This window comes from Stomoxys calcitrans, chromosome 3 (genome assembly GCF_963082655.1).
Source record: "Stomoxys calcitrans chromosome 3, idStoCalc2.1, whole genome shotgun sequence".
NCBI lineage: Eukaryota > Metazoa > Arthropoda > Insecta > Diptera > Muscidae > Stomoxys > Stomoxys calcitrans.
In genome coordinates, this window is record NC_081554.1 from 187,491,758 (window position 1) to 187,511,520 (window position 19,763).

Here is a 19,763-nt window from a genome sequence, read left to right on the forward strand (position 1 = left end):
CTAGTGGCTCAAGAAGCCAAGACCCAAGATCGGTTTATATGACAGCTATATCAGGTTATGAACCGACTTGAGCCATACTTAGCACAGTTATTGGAAGTGATACCAAAACACCACGTGCAAATTTTCAGCCAAATTTGATAAGAATTGCGCCCTCTATTGGCTCAAGAAATCAAGATCCAAAATCGGTTTATATGGCAGCTATATTAGGTTATTGACCGATTTCAACCATACTTGTCAGCATCGTTGGAAGTCATAATAAAACATTTCATGCAAAATTTTAGGAAAATCGGATGAGAGTTGCGCCCTCTAGTGGCTCAAGAAGTCAAGACCCAAGAACGGTTTATATGGCAGCTATATCAGATTATGAACCAATTTAAACCATACTTAGCACAGTTGTTGCCAGTGATACCAAAACACTTCTTGCAAAATTTCAGCCAAATCGAATGAGAATTGCGCCCTCTAGATGCTCACGGAGTCAAGACCCAAGATCGGTTTATATAGCAGCTATATCAAAACATAGACCGATTTGGCCCATTTACAATCCCAACCGACCTACACTAATAGGATATGTTTATGCAAAATTTCAAGCGCCTAGCTTTACACCTTCGAAAGATAGCGAGCTTTCGACAGACGGACTCCATCCAAGTGCCAGAATTTGTTAGCCACAAAACCCGGGCAATGACTTGGAAATGCCCCAACGTGTCATTATCGTCCCCGCATGCCCTACACATGCTATCACATGCAGTACCGATTTTACATAAGTGAGCTCACAGTCCTACGTGTCCCGTTATGATACCGATAGCTATACTGACCTCATTCTTACATCCTTTCAGTAATAACCCCGTCTTCTCACGATCTGAATCCCCCCCATAGGATTTTCGCCGTCCTACCGACCGTTTCGCTGTTCCACAGGGTTACATGCGCCTTCGTTGCCTGAGCTTTTAACTCGAACTTCGTCAACCTGAAAGGATTCGGGTTAGCCAAGTTTATTGAGGGCAGTTCTCTGGCCTTCACTGCCAAATCGTATGCTTACTCCGCAATGGCCCGGCACCCAAACGATGCGGATCTTGCCATCCTCAGAGAAGGCGTTAATCTCCTTCTTACATTCCAAGACTGTTCATGATCTTACCGTCCTTTATTGCCCTTATGACCTGTTTACAGTCATACTCGACGTCCTCGCGTTAACACCACACTACCTCACGCATTCCGTGATCGCTCGGATCTCCGCCTGCAGGACCTATTTATGGTCAGGCAGTCTAAAGTAAATTTCAGTCCCTGGGTTCTCAATGTAGACCTTCAGGCCCACTCTGTCCTCTAGCTTTGATCCATCCGTGTAACATAATCTTCCAGATGGCAATACTAGAGTTCCGTCAATCCAAGACTGTGCAGCTGCCTGCAATGCCCTCGACCTCAAGTATCCAATCGAAACCTCTTCCATTCCTTCCAGGTTTCCTATCGTCGCCTCGATTATACCGCCATGGTCTGAACTGCTTCAATCCTCAATCCATTCTTCTATCGCCTTAAGTCTCATAGCTGCCTCGATTTTAATCTATGTATGTCTATGGGTCGGATATCTAAAATAGTCTCCAGTGCCGTAGTGGGCGTGGTCCACATCACTATGCCTATGCCAAGAAAACATGTTCTCTGAGCCTGTCGTATTATCCTTACGTTTCACTTTTTCTCCCTCGATGTCTACCAAATTACTGAGGCGTAAGTAAGTATCGGTCTAATCACGCTCCTGAAGAGCCAGTGCACTATCCTCGGATTTAGGCACCATTGCCAGTCTACGGCACGCCTACATAGTGCCCAACATATTTGAGCCTTCTCGGAATGCTCCTGAACGTGGCCTTGTCAGATATCGTAATCGTTCTATTGGGGAAACGTGGTTCGTCATCTGCCTGTTCAGAAGGAAGATGGAGTTGGGCCCATCTTCCTCCTGAACAGGCAGATTTGAGTCTTCTCTGGGTTAACATTGAGACCCTTAGGTCTAGCCCAGTAGCCCTTCTCAGTCAGCATCCGTAATAGGTCCTTCATGGTGGTTACCTATACGAGAGGTGATAAAATGCCCCTGTGCGTGCCTTGTGCCACAATTTCACAATTTTGACAAAATTTTCTATAAAAATTAAAATTTCTATAAAAATTAAAATTTTCTATAAAAATTCAAATTTTCTATAAAAATTTAATTTTGACAAAATTTTCTATAAAAATAAAATTTTGACAAAATTTTCTATAAAAATAAAATTTTGACAAAATTTTCTATAAAAATAAAATTTTGACAAAATTTTCTATAAAAATAAAATTTTGACAAAATTTTCTATAAAAATAAAATTTTGACAAAATTTTCTATAAAAATAAAATTTTGACAAAATTTTCTATAAAAATAAAATTTTGGCAAAATTTTCTATAAAAATAAAATTTTGACAAAATTTTCTATAAAAATAAAATTTTGACAAAATTTCCTATAAAAATTAAATTTTGACAAAATTTTCTAAAAGAATAAAATTTTGATAAAAATTCCTTTAGAAACTCAATTATGATAAAAATTCCTATAGAAATTCAATTTTGATAAAAATTCCTATAGAAACTCAATTTTTAAAAAAATTTATAAAAAAATAAAATTTTGACAAAATTTTCAAAGAAACCAAACTTTTAAATAAATTTAAAAAAAAATCTTTAGAAATAAAATTTTGACAAAATTTTCTATAAAAATTAAACATTGAAAAAAATGTTTATAGAAATAAAAAATTGATTAATTTTGTATAAAAAATAAAATTTTTACAAAATTTTTATGAACAAAAGTTGAAAAAAATTTGTAAATCAATTTTGATGAAGCATTTACATAAAAAATCTTTAAAAGTTATAGACCAAGTAAAACTGCCATCACATTCTCAAACATTTAGATTAGGTTGAAAAGAGGGTGCGTATATTAATCCGCCCCATACCACTATGGACCTACACCTAAGCCAGCAATCGGCTTGTTGTACGCTCTAAAAAGTAACCTCGAAAAAGAAAATCTCCATTTAAAAAGATACTCTTTTTTACATTCTTTAAAATTCTACCGACTTAATGGCCATTAAAGAATAAATCTCAAACTTTAAATAAAATTATAAAGTACTTTTGTTATGTCCTCTTAAAACAATCTTGCCTTGCATTTAATGACAATTTCGTGTAAATATTTTTATATGACTCGCCAAGTTGTCATCCATGTACATATACCAGGATATCCCATCTTTACTTGAAACTATCCTCATTTAATACTTCTACGGTCCGCTGACTGCGTAGAGAAGATAACAAACCGACAACAAAACTTGTACCACATTTAAGTGTTGTTGAAAAACTCAACCAAACCAAATATGGGCAATGGGGGAATACATGACATCAACTGTGGCAAAAATACTCGGTGAAATTCTTGACATGGCAAAAAACGTGATAAAGCAAAATAAAAAAAAAATTTTTGGTTTATTGAAGCAAATATAAATAATAAATTTGAAATAAATTTAAATTTAAGAAAATACATTTCGGAACGTTATTTCTACCAAAGGAGAGAGATTCAAGGCAATTTGAGAAAGATTTTTAAAAAATTTGAACCGTATGATTGATATTATAAATTTTTATTACTTATACGTTCAGTGGCACAGCTATTATTAATATTTATACGTTCTGGTGTACTATAAATTTAATATTGCACCAAATAGATTTTTAATGCACTTTTATCCATGAACACTTCATTAACGTGGAATGGGTAAAAAGTACCCACTAATAGAACTGTCTTAGAAAAATTCTTAAGATATTTAAGTTGGTTTAATGTATGAAACTTGTTAAAAAAATATGTTTTCCCCTCATACAAAGTCATGTTGTTGGGGGGAAAATTGGCATGTCAAATGTCGGCAATTTTTATAGCTCACAAAACTTAACAACAATTTTCTCAAAATTCTTAGGAATGGGATTTCTGGAAACCCTTTTTAGTGTCTGGTTCCTTTGCATGGGTTTTTTAGGAGCTAAATTTTTTCAAAAAAAACACATAAAATTCAGAAAAATACATGAAATCTTTGTTTGAACCGATAGTACGGTCTATATATTTTAATATCTGGAGATTATTTCATGAAAGTGTTGACCGTGACTGCGCCTCAATAATCCATCCCCTTAGTCCAATTTGGCATGCTCTTTCCAACATTCCGGGCGGTATTTCGGTATACCGTGACTGCGCCTCAATAATCCATCCCCTAAGTCCAATTTGGCATGCTCTTTCCAACATTCCGAGCGGTATCTTACGAATAAATGCTTCAGTGTTGTTTTCCAATGCGTCTATTGAAGCGGGCTTGTCTATATAGACATGGGCTTTAACATAGCCCCACAAAAATTGGTCTTAAGGCGTTAAATCGCACGATCTAGGCGGCCAATTGACAGCTCCCGAACGTGAAATAAAATGTTCATCGAACTCGACTATTAATAAATTCATTGTTACGCGTGCTGTGTGGCATGTGGCGCCGTCTTATTGAAACCACATGCCATGCAAGTCAAGATCTTGCATTTTGGTCAAAAAAGTTGTATATTATCCCACGGTAGCGCTCACCATTCACAGTTACGTTATGATTCGCATTATCTTTGAAGAAGTACGGTCCAATGATGCCACCAGCCCATAAACCGCACCAAACTGTGTCTTTTTCTGGATGCACTGGTAGCTCTTGCAACGCTTCTGGCTGATCTTTGCTCCAAATTCGACAATTCTGCTTATTTGCGTACTCATTGAGCCAAAAATGAGCTTAGTCGCTGTATGGAAGAAGCGCGCGATGAACTTTCTAAACAGAGCACGCATTTTGATAATTTGCAAGCGTTGTTCGTTTGTAAGACGATTAATGGTTAAATTATAGACCAAACTGAAGATGTTTGACAGTGAAACAAAACACAAACGTGCGTGAGCTGTTTGAACCAGTGTTTCCAAAAAGATAATAGCTAAAAAATCACCCTTTATATTAAAAATAAAAATTTATGGCGACAAACCCACTCACTACTTTTGACAGCAGATGCGTTTTTATTTCAAAGTCATTAAAATCCATTTCTTCGGTAAATGGTCATAAAATATTAAGAAAATGATTTGTTTTTTTTTGGCTTAGTGGGTTAGGAAACAAAAAGAATTTTTTTTAATTTTTTTCAAAAATATTTAAAATTAATATTTTTTTTAATTTTTTTGTTAAAAAAGAATTAATAACTACTACGTCAATATAAATGTTCTAAATAATAAATGTATGAAATTTTATTAAAGTCGGACAAGGGAATCGAGGATCATGCGTTTCTGGGTTTATTTTTAACCCTTCATCAAAGGGAAAATCCTTCATCACGATATTCGTATGCTGATTTTCGGTATGTATGACTGTCATATATCCCTAAACCGAGTTGTGGCAATAGAAGTCAGGTTAGCTGTAACACATTTATTAGTTTGAACTGTATCAGTAATGAGCCAACTTGAAAAAGAATTGTACATGCCTTTATAACAACTTAGTTTGCTTGCCCTGTCATCAAGGAAAGATACCGCATGAGCTAACTGTTTCTGCATATAAATCTTTGCCTTTATATGCAGAAAAAACACCCAAGGTCAAGATTAATATTTCCCACTGCTACACCATTCACCATTTCACTGTAAAACCATTGCGAAAAAATGATGATGATGATGATGTATGAGTACACCCGGTCGCATGAGTATAGTCAATAATTAGTATGAATCATACGCACCCCTATTTCAAGGTTTTTTTTTGCTATTGTTAATGTAAGATATTTGTATACCCACCACCATAGGATGGGGCTATACTAATCTAGTTATTCATAGTCATTTGTAACACCTCGAAATATTCGCCTAAGACCCCATATAGTATATATATTCTTGCTCGTCTCGACGTTCTGAGTCGATCTAGCCATCTCCGTCTGTCGAAATCATGATACAGGTCGAACGCCTAAAGCTAGTCGCTTGAAATTTTGCACAGATACTTAACATCGATGTAGATCGTATTGTAAATGTGCCAAATCGGTTCAAATTTAGATATAGCTCCCATATAAACCGATCTGCCGATTTGACTTCTTGAGCACTTATAAGCCGCAATTTTTGTCCGATTTGGCTGAAATTTTGTATGTAATGTTCTGTTATGACTTCCAATAAATGTGCCAAGTACGGTCCAAATCGGTATAGAACCTGATATAGCTCCCATATAAACCGATCCCCCGATTTGACTTCTAGAGCCCCTGGGAGCCGCAATTTTTGTCCGATTTGGCTGAAATTTTTTATGTAGGGTTCCGTTATGACTTTCAATAACTGTGCCAAGTACTGTCTAAATCGGTCTATAACTTAATATAGCTCCCATATAAACCGATCTCCCGATTTGACTTCTTGAGTCCTTACAAGCCGCAATTTTTGTCCGATTTGGCTGAAATTTTGCACATAGTGTTCTGTTAAGACTTCTAATAACTGTGCCAAGTACGGCCCAAATCGGTATATAACCTCATAAAGCTTCCATATAAACCGATCTCCCGGTTTGACTTCTTCAGCCCATGGAAGCCTCAATTTTTGTCCGATTTGGATAAAATTTTGGACATAGCGTTCTCTTATGAATTTCAACAACTGTACTCAGTAAAGTCCAAATCGATCTATAACCTAATATAGCTCCCATATAAACCGATCCCCCAATTTGACTTCTTGAGCCCCTGGAAGCCGCAATTTTTGTTCGAGTTGGCTGAAATTTTGCATGTAGTTTTCTGTTATGACTTCCAACATCTGCGCCAAATACGGTCCAAATCGGTCTATAACCTGATATAGCTCCCATATGAACCGATCCCCCGATTTGACTTCTTGAGCCCTTACAAGCCGCAACTTTTGTCCGATTTGACTACAATTTTGCATGTAGTGTTTTGTTATGACTTCCAACAACTGTGCCAAATACGATCTAAATCGGTATAGAACCTGATATAGTTCCCATATTAACCGATCCCCCGATTTGACTTCTTGAGCCCCTGGAAGCCCCAATTTTAATCCGATTTGGCTGAAATTTTGAACATAGTATTCTGTTATGACTTCCAACAACTGAACTTAGTAAAGTCCAAATCGGTCTATAACCTAATATAGCTGCCATATAAAACGATATCCAAATTTGACTTCTTAAGGCCCTTGAAGCCGCAATTTTTGTACAATTTGGCTGACATTTTACACATAGTGCTCTCTTATGACTTTCAACAACTTTGTCAAATACGGTACAAATCGGTCTTCAACCTGATATAGCTTCCATATAAACCGATCTCCCGATTTGACTTCTTAAGCCAATCAGAAAGTGATTCTGAGTCGATCGGGTTACTTATTAATGAGTCTCTTTCCCTTCCTTCAGGGTGTAACAAACAAATGCACTATGTTATAAAATTTGAATAAACTTAAATTGAAATGTTTGTGTTTCTTTAGAATTTAAAATATTTGCAAATCATTAAACTTAATTGAAATTTTCACCTCTTTTTGTGGATTACACATATCATAAACATAACCGGGTATTAATCCTTATACACCTGATGAATGTATGTATAATCTGTCTTGTATGTATAATCTCTACAAATATTTATTATTACCTCTCATACACAACAATATGGTATATTTTTTAATGAATTTTTAATAAAGTAAACTGCCATTCATTTAATATGCCGACTCGATACATATTCAACCTGCAGTTTATATGAGTTTTTTTCAATGTGTGTGTGTCCTTGTGTGTATTGTTTGGTTTAATACAATGCCACTTACCGAGAGATTATTCAATGCAAATACTATTGGAATGAGTACAGTTGTATTAAAGCCATACAACATATGCCAAATAATTAAACTACCACTTGTACTGTTGTTCTGTAGTTCTAAATTAACATGTGTTGCCAATAAAAATTCTACTTAATTGACAACACTATTATGTACACATATGGTTTCTCACCAGCACAGAGCGAAAGAACAATGAGCACATTATGACACAGAGAATTATAATTGATGAAAATACAACAACACTAAGGTAAAGCAAAGGGGCAAATTTTCACAGAATACTCATACAGGGTGGCTGATGAAAGCCGCTACCAAAAAAAAATGTAATAACTTTTTTTCTATTTAATAATAATAATTTAATAATTAATTTAATTAATTAATTTAATTAATAATAATTTAATAATTAATTTAATAATTTAATTTAACATGAATAAAAGAAAAATGTATTCCATACACCGAAAAAAAAATGTAGCAATATTCATCATTGTAGCAATATTCATCAGCCACCCAAAGGAGATTTCATAAACGTAAGGAGTCTTCTTTCTTTCCCAAAACGTCAGCCACATTGGTAGAGTTCCATTATAATATGGACTTCAGATCTGAATCTCGCACACAAAACACTGAATCTCCCACACAAAACACCTCTTCGGGTGCTCCAGAGAGAGAGTATGAGGTTTCAATCATTGGTTATTTATTCTTATACGATACTCATGAAGTATCTAAACAAAGTTTTAAAAACTCCGAATTAAAAAAAAATTGAACATTTTTTGGTAGTGAGACGTTTGAATCATGAATTGATTTTTTTTTCAAAGATTTTTAAAAAATTTAACAAAAAAAAAATATTTTCTTTAAAATTAAAATAAAAATCTACTTCCAAAAAATTCTCTAAATAAATAATAGAATTTGGACGGAGGAAGGAAGGACGGAGGAAGGAAGGACGGAGGAAGGACGGACGGAGGAAGGACGGACGGAGGAAGGACGGACGGAGGAAGGACGGACGGAGGAAGGACGGACGGAGGAAGGACGGACGGAGGAAGGACGGACGGACGGAGGAAGGACGGACGGAGGAAGGACGGACGGAGGAAGGACGGACGGAGGAAGAACGGACGGAGGAAGGACGGACGGAGGAAGGACGGACGGAGGAAGGACGGACGGAGGAAGGACGGACGGAGGAAGGACGGACGGAGGAAGGACGGACGGAGGAAGGACGGACGGAGGAAGGACGGACGGAGGAAGGACGGACGGAGGAAGGACGGACGGAGGAAGGACGGACGGAGGAAGGACGGACGGAGGAAGGACGGACGGAGGAAGGACGGACGGAGGAAGGACGGACGGAGGAAGGACGGACGGAGGAAGGACGGACGGAGGAAGGACGGACGGAGGAAGGACGGACGGAGGAAGGACGGACGGAGGAAGGACGGACGGAGGAAGGACGGACGGAGGAAGGACGGACGGAGGAAGGACGGACGGAGGAAGGACGGACGGAGGAAGGACGGACGGAGGAAGGACGGACGGAGGAAGGACGGACGGAGGAAGGACGGACGGAGGAAGGACGGGCGGAGGAAGGACGGGCGGAGGAAGGACGGACGGAGGAAGGATGGACGGAGGAAGGACGGACGGAGGAAGGACGGACGGAGGATTATAGGACATTATTTTGCATAGAAAATATTAAAAAAAATTAAAAAAAAATAAAAACATATATAAAAATTAAAAAAAAAAACTTAAATAACAAAATTTTGCATGTCTTAAAAATTTAAAAAATAAAAAAAATTAAGAAAAAAATCGAAAAAAAAATATTGAAACAAAAATAAAAAGTTGAAAAAAATATAAAATTTTTTTATTTAAAATAAAAGAAACCAAAAAAACAAGATATTGCAGTAAAAGCATAGCGCATTAAAAAAATTAAAAATAAAAAACTTTTAAAAAATTAGGAAAAACAAGTAAGAACATGCTAATTCGGCAGGGTCGAATCGAATTAATCGAGTTCTTTGTGCGGTATCTCTTTTTAGGCAAACAAGGAATAATAGATAAGAATTACTATGCTATTGAAGATATATCAAGTTATAGTCCGATTCGGACCATAAGTGAATTGAATGTTGAAGACCATAGTAGTAGGCATTGGGTAATATTTCAGTCCATTCGAATGAGAATTGCGCCTTGTAGGGGCTCAGGAAGCATAATCGGGAGATCGATTTTGTATGGGAGTTGTATCAGGCTATAGATCGATTAAGACCAAAATAGACGTGTATGTTGAAGGTCAGGGAACAAGCCGTTGTACAAAATTTCAGCAACATCGGATAAGAATTGCGGCCTGTAGAGACTTAAGAATTCAAGATTTCAGATCGGTTTATATGGCAGCTATATCAGGTTACGAACCGATTTGAAGCATACTCGGCACAATTGTTGGAAGTCATAACAAACCACTTCATGCAAAATTTCAGCCAAATCGTATAGGAATTGCGCCCTCTAGAGACCTAAAAAGTCAAGATATCAGATCGGTTTATATGGCAGCTATATCAGGTTATGTACCCATTTAAACCATGCTAAGCACAGTTTGTGGAAGTCATGACAAAACACGTCATGCAAAATTTCATTCCAATCGGATAAGAATTGCGCACTCTAGAGGCTCAAGAAGTCAAGACCCAAGATCGGTTTATATGGCAGCTATATCAGGTTATAAAGCGATTTAAACCATACTTATCACAGTTGTTGGATATCATAACGAAACACGCCGTGCAAAATTTCATCCCAATCGGATAAGAATTGCGCACTCTAGAGGCTCAAGAAGTCAAGACCCAAGATCGGTTTATATGGCAGCTATATCAAAACATGGACCGATATGGCCCATTTACAATACCAACCGACCTACACTAATAAGAAGTATTTGTGCAAAATTTCAAGCGGCTAGCTTTACTCCTTCGGAAGTTAGCGTGCTTTCGACAGACAGACGGACGGACGGACGGACGGACGGACATGGCTAGATCGACATAAAATTTCACGACGATCAAGAATATATATACTTTATGGGGTCTCAGACGAATATTTCGAGTAGTTACAAACAGAATGACGAAATTAGTATACCCCCCATCTTAAGGTGGAGGGTATAACAATAAACCATAGCATATAATTTTCTACAGTTCAATTTTGTAAAAAATTAGTTTTAATTTTTGTAAAAAATATTTGTTAAATATATTAAGAAAAATAACACTACATCGATATAACTACTTTAAATAACGGATATATCGAATTTAATCTTAGGAGGATTTGAAAGTATGAATTTGTTTGACTTGCTTCGACGGCCGTCCATAGGCTTCTGCTGCCATTTGTTATTTTGCCCTCACTCTGGTTAGGCTGCATATATAGAGACAGTTTTCAAAAATATTCTGTGCACACTCTCCGATATGTCTTAATACCCATGATATTGAAACAATTGCACATGCTTACCTACCTTTAAACCTAATCTCATTCATTATTGATTTTTTCAAAACATTTTATAATTAACTCTTAATCATGCTGCGATTCATAACCCAATTTTTTTAATTTTTCTTTAAAAAAAAAAAAATAATGTAAAAAAATATCATCCACATAATCATGAAGTTCTCATGCAACATCACCATTTGATAACTCCGTAAGTTTTAAAGACCTATTTTTTAATATCTATTTTTAAGTTAAGCCTACCACTTACTTTATTTAAGTCCATTAAATTATTGTTATTTATTTTTTATAATTTTTTTGTAAACTTTTCTTCTATTTTCATGTAAACTTTTTCCAATTACATAATTTTTCTTCTGGCAACACCTTAAAACACTTAAAAAAAAACTTCCTCCTGCACACACCCAACACCAATTCCTTGCAAATTTTGGCAACAAACAAACTCTCTATGAAATTGTGTTCAACCCACCAAAGGAAAACTAGCGGCAACGCAATGGCGTACACGTTTCGGTCGCCTCTCCAAAGTGCCCGCATTGGGTGAGGTCGATCCCACCGGATCATTTTGTGCCTTTCCAGATGATTGGCTGAAAAAGAAAGCTGGTAAAAAGAAAAAACTAATTTTTAAAACAATAACCAATATATACTTACACATACTATCATATACATATATTTGTAAAATTGAAGCTAACACTTACTAAAACCTTAGATGACTAAACAAATTTTTGTAAATATTTAACAATTTGGTATACTAATTGGGGCTTTATATTAAGAATTATAGCTGTAATTTATTTGCTATTGCTTTATTTCATTATTGTAACTGAAACTAATATATTTTCCTTTTTTCAATTTATTTTAATTTATTTGTTATAGCGGAAAAGGCTGTCAGTCCCTCAAGTTCAGATCTGTGGAAGAGTAAGTTTTTTTTTTATTAATCTCTGTATTTTTGTTATACAATTTTAAAACTTATTTTTTTTTCAGTTTTCATGGTGAACGCTGTGCCGTTTGTGGCCTTTGGGTTTCTGGATAATTTTACTATGATTATTGCTGTAAGTTTAAAAATTATTACCCTTTCCTCTAAGAAAGGGTACTAAAACTACCGTTTCTTTAAGAAACGATACTAAAACTAAGCTTTCATTTGGGAAAGGGTACTAAAACTATCCTTTCGTTTGGGAAAGGGTACTAAAACTACCCATTCCTTTGGGAGAGGGTACCAACACTACCCCTCCTTTGGGAAAGGGTACTAAAACTACCATTTCCTTTGGAGAAGGATACTAAAACTACCATTTCCTTTGGGAAAGAAAACTAAAAATTCTCTTTCCTTCAAGTACCCTTTTCTTTAAGAAAGGGTACTCAAACTAACTTTTCTTTGGGAAAGAGTACTAAAACTCCCTTTTCTTTGGGAAAGGGTACTAAAACACCCTTTTCTTTGGGGAAGGGTACTAAAATTATACTTTCCGTCAGGAAAGAGTACTAAAACTATCCTTTACTTTAGGAAAGGGTACTAAAGCTACCCTTTCCTTTGGGAAAGGGTACCAACACCATCCCTTCCTTTCAGAAAGAGTACTAAAACTACCATTTGCTTGGGAAAGTGTACTAAAATCTCCCTTTCCTTTGGGAAAGGGTATTAAAACTACCCTTTCCTTTGGGAAGGGCACCAACACTGCCCCTTCCTTTCGGAAAGAGTACTAAAACTACCCTTTGCTTTGGGAAAGGGTACTACAACCTCCATTTCCTTTGGGAAAGGGTACTTAAACTACCCTTTCCTTTGGGAAGGGTACCAGCACTACCCTTTCCTTTGGGAAGGGTACCAGCACTACCCCTTCCTTTGGGAAAGGGTACTAAAACTAAACGTTCGTTTGGGAAAGGAAACTAAAAATTCTCTTTCCTTTGGAAAAGATTTCTCAAACTACCCTTTCCTTTGGGAAAGGGTACTAAAACACCCTTTTCTTTGGGAAAGGATACTAAAATTATCCTTTCCTTCAGGAAAGGCTACTAAAACCCAAAGGAAAGCGTAGTAAAACTACTCTTTCCGTTGGGAAAGGGTATCAAAACTACTTTTTCCTTTAGGAAGAGTACTAAAACTACCCTTTCCTTTGGGAAACGGTACTAAAACTACCCTTCCCTTTGGGAAAGCGTACTAAAACTACTCTTTCCGTTGGGAATGGGCACAAAAACTACCCTTTCCTTTGGGAAAGGGTACTAAAATTACCATTTTCTTTGGAGAAAGGTAATAAAACTGTCCTTTCCTTTGGGAAAAGAGGATACTAAAATTATCCTTTCCTTCAGGAAAGGGTACTAAAACTACTTTCCTTTGGGAAATGGTACTAAAACCACCCTTGCCTTTCGAAAGGGTACCAACACTACCCCTTCCTTTTAGAAAGGGTACTAAAACTGCCCTTTCCTCCGGAAAAGGCTACTTAAACTACCCCTTCCTTTGGAAAAGGTTACTTAAACTACCCTTTCCCTTGGGAAAGGGTAATAAAACTAGCCTTCACTTTGGGAAACTAGCCTTTCCTTTGGGAAAAGGTCTTAAAACTGCCCCTTCCTTTGGGAAAAGGGTGTTTAAATTACCCTTTCCGTTGGGAATGGGTGCTAAAATTACCCTTTTCGTTGGGAATGGGTGCTAAAATTACCCTTTCCTTTGGGAAAAGGCACTAAAACTACCCTTCCCTTTGGGAAAGCGTACTAAAACTACTCTTTACGTTGGGAAAGGGCACAAAAACTACCCTTTCCTATGGGAAAGCGTACTAAAACTACTCTTTCCGTTGGGAAAGGGTACTGAAACTACCATTTCCTTTGACAAAGAGTACTAAAAATACCCTTTCCTTTGGGAAAGAATACTAAAACTACCCCTTCCTTTGGAAAAGGTTACTTAAACTACCCTTTCCTTTGGGAAAGGGTACTTAAACTGCCCTTCTTTTTGGGAAAATGGGCCTAAACTACCCTTTCCTTTGGGAATGGGTACCAAAACCACCATTTCGTAGTACCAAAACTACCATAATTTTAGCGAAATCGGATAAAAACGGCGGCTTGTAAGGGCTCAAGAAGTCAAATCTTGACCGAATTGTACCGTACTAGGTACAGTTCTTGAGAGTCATAACAAAACACTATATGCGATATTTCAGCAAAATAGGATGGAAAGTGAGGCTTCCAGGGGCTCAAGAAATCAAATCAAGGGATCGGTTTATATGGGAGCTATATCAAAATATCTGAACCGATATGGCCCATTTGCAATCCGCAACGATTTACATCAATGAGAAGTATCTGTGCAAAATTTCAAGCGGCTAGTTTTTCGCGTTCGACTGCTATCGTGACTTCGACAGACGGACGGACGGATATGGCTAGATCGACTCAGAACGGTGAGACGATCAAGAATATATATACTTTATGGGGTCTAGAACAATATTTCGAAGTGTTACAAACGGAATGACTATATATAGTCTCATGGTGATGGGTATAAAAAAGCGACAGATGGACTATCAGCGCAGAAAAGATATGCGGACTGATGGACATGACAAAGCCGAATCACCAGAAATTTCTTAGTCCAACTGCATATTTAATAATAGCCACAGTGGTGGTGCATTTGCATTTTGCATTTGCACAGTGGTGGTGCATTTGCATTTTGCATTTGCACAGTGGTGGTGCAGAGTACAGTTTGTGATTTTGTAATAAATTCCATAGAAATGTATACTTAGTTTACCAATTTCATGCCTGGACCTAAAAACTCAACGAGATTCCTTAGCAAGCACTACATCCAACTTTGAACGTCTTGGCGGCACGGGTTATCGTTAACCGATACCCATTATATTTCGTATATTGCTTATTGGGATTAAAACCAAAAAAATGGAGGGTATGCGCTTCAATACCTGTTGCTTTTTGAGACACTCTAATGTACATCCAGATGTTCTTTGTTAGTTAAATTAATGTATCTCTTTTTTTCTGTTATTTTTTTTTTTTTTTTCTTGCAGGGCGATTATATCGAGTATATATTCGGTACCTTTATGTGCATATCCACCATGGCGGCAGCTGGTTTGGGCAATACCATTAGTGATGTATTAGGCATTGGCTCAGCCTACTATGTGGAACGAGGTTGTGAAATATTGGGCTTGAGGCCACCCGATCTAACACCAGTGCAATTGGAAATGAAATCTAGTCGTAGAGCTGCCAACTATGTAAATGAAAAATAACGGTTAATTTATTTGTTTACATTCTCACTCGCTCTCTCTCTTTTCTCACAGGGTCGCATTATTGGCATAACTGTTGGTTGCTTAGTAGGTATGTTCCCGCTACTTTTTATGGATCGCAAGGCCATTGAAGATGAACGCAAAGAGGAAGAGGAAAGAAAAAAACTTGAACAAAAACAACTAGAGACGACTGTCAATGCAATACCTTAAGCTCAAGAAAGTTGAACAAAAACCAAAAAACGTGAAAAAAAAGTTGATATTAAATTATTTTCCTCTTGAGTCTTATGTAGATTGTTCAATTCTTTTATAATTTCTTCTTTTTTCTTAGGATATTCAAAGTCTATTATTAAATTATTGAAAAGAAAATACCAGGAATTTATTAATATAGATATTATATTTGTTTAACACTACCTCCGTTTATTAAGCAGTAGAAAACGAAAAACGAGAAAACAGACAATGTCTCTATATATTTTGTTTGTATTATATTTTGAATACAATATTTTTTTTTTTAAACAGCTTAATTTTATTATTATTTTTAGTTTTGATTTAAACAACAACAAAAAACTAAATAACAAAAAATAAACAAATTACTGACTTTATACTAACAAACAAATCTTTTACTTTTGCCTAAACATTTTCTATGAAAATTTATTGTATTGAAAACAAAAAAAAAAAAAAACTAAAACGATACAAAACAAACTAAACTCTGAAAGTTTCACACTTAAAGTACCTATGGATTAAAATCTCGCAGTATAGAGATTTATCCCTAAAATGAAACAAATTTTCCTTTCACTCTCTCTCTCTCTCTCTTTTATTTAAAGTATAGTTTATCTCAGCTGTCTTTTCCATGATTTCTCTTCCTACACTAGTTAAACCGTCCATTTTAGTTTTTACTAAAAACCAACTGCCACCACCACCTACTTCTTTAAAATGCAGCCGCTACACTTAAATTTAGGAGAATTGTAGTTTTAGCCCTCTTGAGTTGTGAGTTTGTAGTTTAAAAAGCATAGATGTTAAATTCGTTTTTTTTTAACCAACTACTCAGGACAAAATGTCCAAATATTTTGTTGTGAAGAAATGTAAGTGAATTGAAAAATATCATTATCATTTAATGGAAAGTAATGTATTAAATTTTATTTTATTTTTGCACTTAAAATTCTTGTCGTTTTTGAATTTTTATTGAATTTTAAGTTTTCTGCAAGTTACCTATCACCTTTAATAAGTAACACTCGCAGACGAAAGATAGAACACAACAAACGGCTACAACAACAACAACACATCGGGCCCGAAATCTTTATGTGTTCATAGTTCCTTAATAATTTTTTTTTTTTTTTTATTTTGCAGTTTTGAAATTTGAGCACAAACCATTTAAAGACCCCGAGTTGCCCTTCATTTCAAATCTATTCAAAATCATGTAAGAAGATTCATTTCACCACCCCATTTAAGCATGTCTTACTCTGTTTGATAATTTCATTAAGTGTTAAACTTTCCCTTTTCTATTCATGAGTTTAGTATATCTATCCAAGCTTGAGCAACCCTGCAACTTGAGTTGTCTCAGATTGTTAAGATTGTAGGATGCTTAAACATTGCTGGAGCGTCTGAAAAGTGATGTTTTAAGTCACTGGTTACTATATGCACGTTGGCATCCATGGCGAAACAATTAAAAGTGATCTCATTTGTACAATCAAGCTGATCGTCGTTTTGCAAACACACGCAAACAAATTTGTATGCGTGTGTATACGTGTGCGTGCATGAACAGATAATATGCGAGAAAAAAGATAGCAACAAAGAGAACGCGAACATAAATCTGACATCTTAATAGGTCTGTTCGCGCGCTTATCCAATAAAAAAGTGCAGGAGAGTAAGACCCATTCTATTCTCTTTAAAAAATTTGTAAGCAAAAGTACGCGAACGACTTCCACTGAAAATTTGCAGATCAACAGCTGATGTTGGTTTGTTTTTCATTTGCTTGCTAAGGAAAATAATTGTTTTAAAATAAACAAGTAAAAGCGTGCTAAGTTCGGCCGGGCCGAATCTTACATACCCTCCACCATGGATCGCATTTGCCGAGTTCTTCCCCGGCATCTCTTCTTAGGAAAAAAAGGATATAAGAAAAGATTTGCTCTGCTATGTTCATATTATTACATGTTGGAGACCTGTGTAAAATGTCAGCCAATTCGAATAAGAATTGCGACCTTTGGGGGCTCCAGAAGTAAAATAGAGAGATCGATTTATATGGGAGCTGTATCGGGCTATAGGCCGATTCAAGAAGTCAAGATCCCAGATCGGTTTATATGGCAGCTATATCAGGTTATGAACCGATTTGAACCATACTTGGCACAGTTGTTGGATATCATAACAAAACACGTCGTGCAAAATTTCATTCCAATCGGATAAGAATTGCGCACTCTAGAGGCTCAAGAAGTCAAGACCCAAGATCGGTTTATATGGAGCTATATCAAAACATGGACCGATATGGCCCATTTACAATACCAACCGACCTACACTTATAAGAAGTATTTGTGCAAAATTTCAAGCGGCTAGCTTTACTCCTTCGGAAGTTAGCGTGCTTTCGACAGACAGACGGACGGACGGACAGACGGAAGGACATGGGTAGATCGACATAAAATGATGCGACGATCAAGAATATATATACTTTATGGGGTCTCAGACGAATGACGATATTAGTATACCCCCCGTCTTATGGTGGAGGGTATAAAAATGCTGGCGATACTTGTGAGGTATTTTCCTTAGATAAACGTCAATTTATTGACACGAGAGAGACAAGGCTAGAAGGGTAGCCACTCGTCGTATCGATGATCTCAGTGCCGTTGGACAGCCATCATAATTTACCGTGCACGAAGGTACGAATGCCATCCGTGGCGCCAAGTCTAGCAAGCCTGTGGTCCCAGACGGATTTTCTACACTAATGCTGAAGAATCTGGATCTGCCTGTGTATCTTACAACTGTCCTCAGCCGTGTCTGAACACTTTTATAGTAACCGATTTTGATGATAACAGAACACTCCGTGAAAAATTTTAGCCAAATCGCGGCTTGTAGGGTCACAAGAAGTCAAATCGAGAAATCGGTTTATATGGGAGCTATATCCAAACCTGAACCTACATTTGCAATCCCCGATGACCTAAATCAATGTTGTTGTAACCACATTTTCATGTGGAGGTGGAGATCATCGTCAAGCTCCTGTATGTGAGCAAGCTCGTTCTGGTCCAAAGGATCGATCGCCGCGGGAAAATGTTGGCCATTGGTTATTTAAAGGCGCCAATAACTCGCCTTGTCATATCAAGCATAATAGGACTATTGTTGCATCTACTCCGTTTGGAGCATTCCACTATCTGCAACCTGTGGACGCGCCCAGTAGCCCGCAGCTTAGCTTCTCGTGACAGCAAAGAACACCACACAGATTGGATTAATTCGTGGATTAATTCAACAACAGTGCATCGATGAACTTATTCAATTTTTAGCTATGAAGCTCCTTCAAGTACCAGTGTTTATCGATGGTATGGTGAATTTAGACGAATTTCATGAAGGTCATCCAAAATCAGTTGTTCCAAAAACCATTGATGCTGTGCACCAACTGATATTGCAAGATCGTCATGTAACCTATAGTGAGATTGAGACAACATAAGGCATTACACTGGTCCACGTAATTCAATAGTGCATGAACATTTGACATTAAAAAAAATTTGTTCACGTTAGATCCCACATAATTTGTGAATCGCTAGTGTCGATTGGTCAAAAGAAATGCTCCAAAAATACGATCGCGGTGCTTGGAAACATGACATCGCGACAGGTGATGAATCGTGAATTTACGCAGCAGCAGTTGACTGTATGGATGTTTCAAGGTGAACCAAATCCAACAAAAGTTGCTCGCGCACAAAGCACTTTCAAGCAAATGATCTCCTGTGTTTTCGGAAAAACTGGACATGTCGCAATCGTTTTACTAGAAATATAAAAAATCGTCAAAAAATTTTACTTTTCCAAATTTTTAGGAATAATAATTTTTGATTGTTTACATCTTTGTTTAAATTTTAGTCTTACTTTTTTATGAAAAAAATCACCTTTGAAAAACTCATCATCTTCGCCTTAAATCTTTCTACTGTCCAAGTGCACTTTAAAAAAAAAACACATCTTAAAATATTTATTTTCTTCCCCATTTCAAACTAAAGATCTTCCAAAATGAATACCTAAAAACAAAACTGATGTACCTATTGCTATTTATTGTAGAAAAACTGAATTAAAAGAAAAACTTAAAGAAAATGTTTATGTGTATAATGCCATTATAAATAATAATTTGAAAGAAAAAACAACGTTCCGTAGCCAATAAATGATTAGTTGATGTTTTAAGGAACAAG

General features: G+C 36.6%; 1 protein-coding gene across 2 annotated transcripts in view; it reads left to right on the forward strand.

Moving 5' to 3' along the window:
• The window catches only part of LOC106081392 (transmembrane protein 65), a 110,984-nt gene extending 95,087 nt beyond the window's left edge, over positions 1 to 15,897 (forward strand). The window contains exons 2-6 of one of the 2 annotated variants that reach the window (XM_013243304.2): positions 11,681 to 11,806; positions 12,077 to 12,118; positions 12,185 to 12,252; positions 15,175 to 15,378; positions 15,445 to 15,897. In XM_013243304.2, the coding sequence (XP_013098758.2) occupies positions 11,681 to 11,806; positions 12,077 to 12,118; positions 12,185 to 12,252; positions 15,175 to 15,378; positions 15,445 to 15,600 (596 nt within the window). In that variant the 3' untranslated portion in view covers positions 15,601 to 15,897. The remainder of the gene's footprint in view (positions 1 to 11,680; positions 11,807 to 12,076; positions 12,119 to 12,184; positions 12,253 to 15,174; positions 15,379 to 15,444) is intronic. The other variant, XM_013243305.2, reaches the window with a different exon arrangement.
• The last annotated feature ends 3,866 nt before the right edge of the window (positions 15,898 to 19,763 follow it).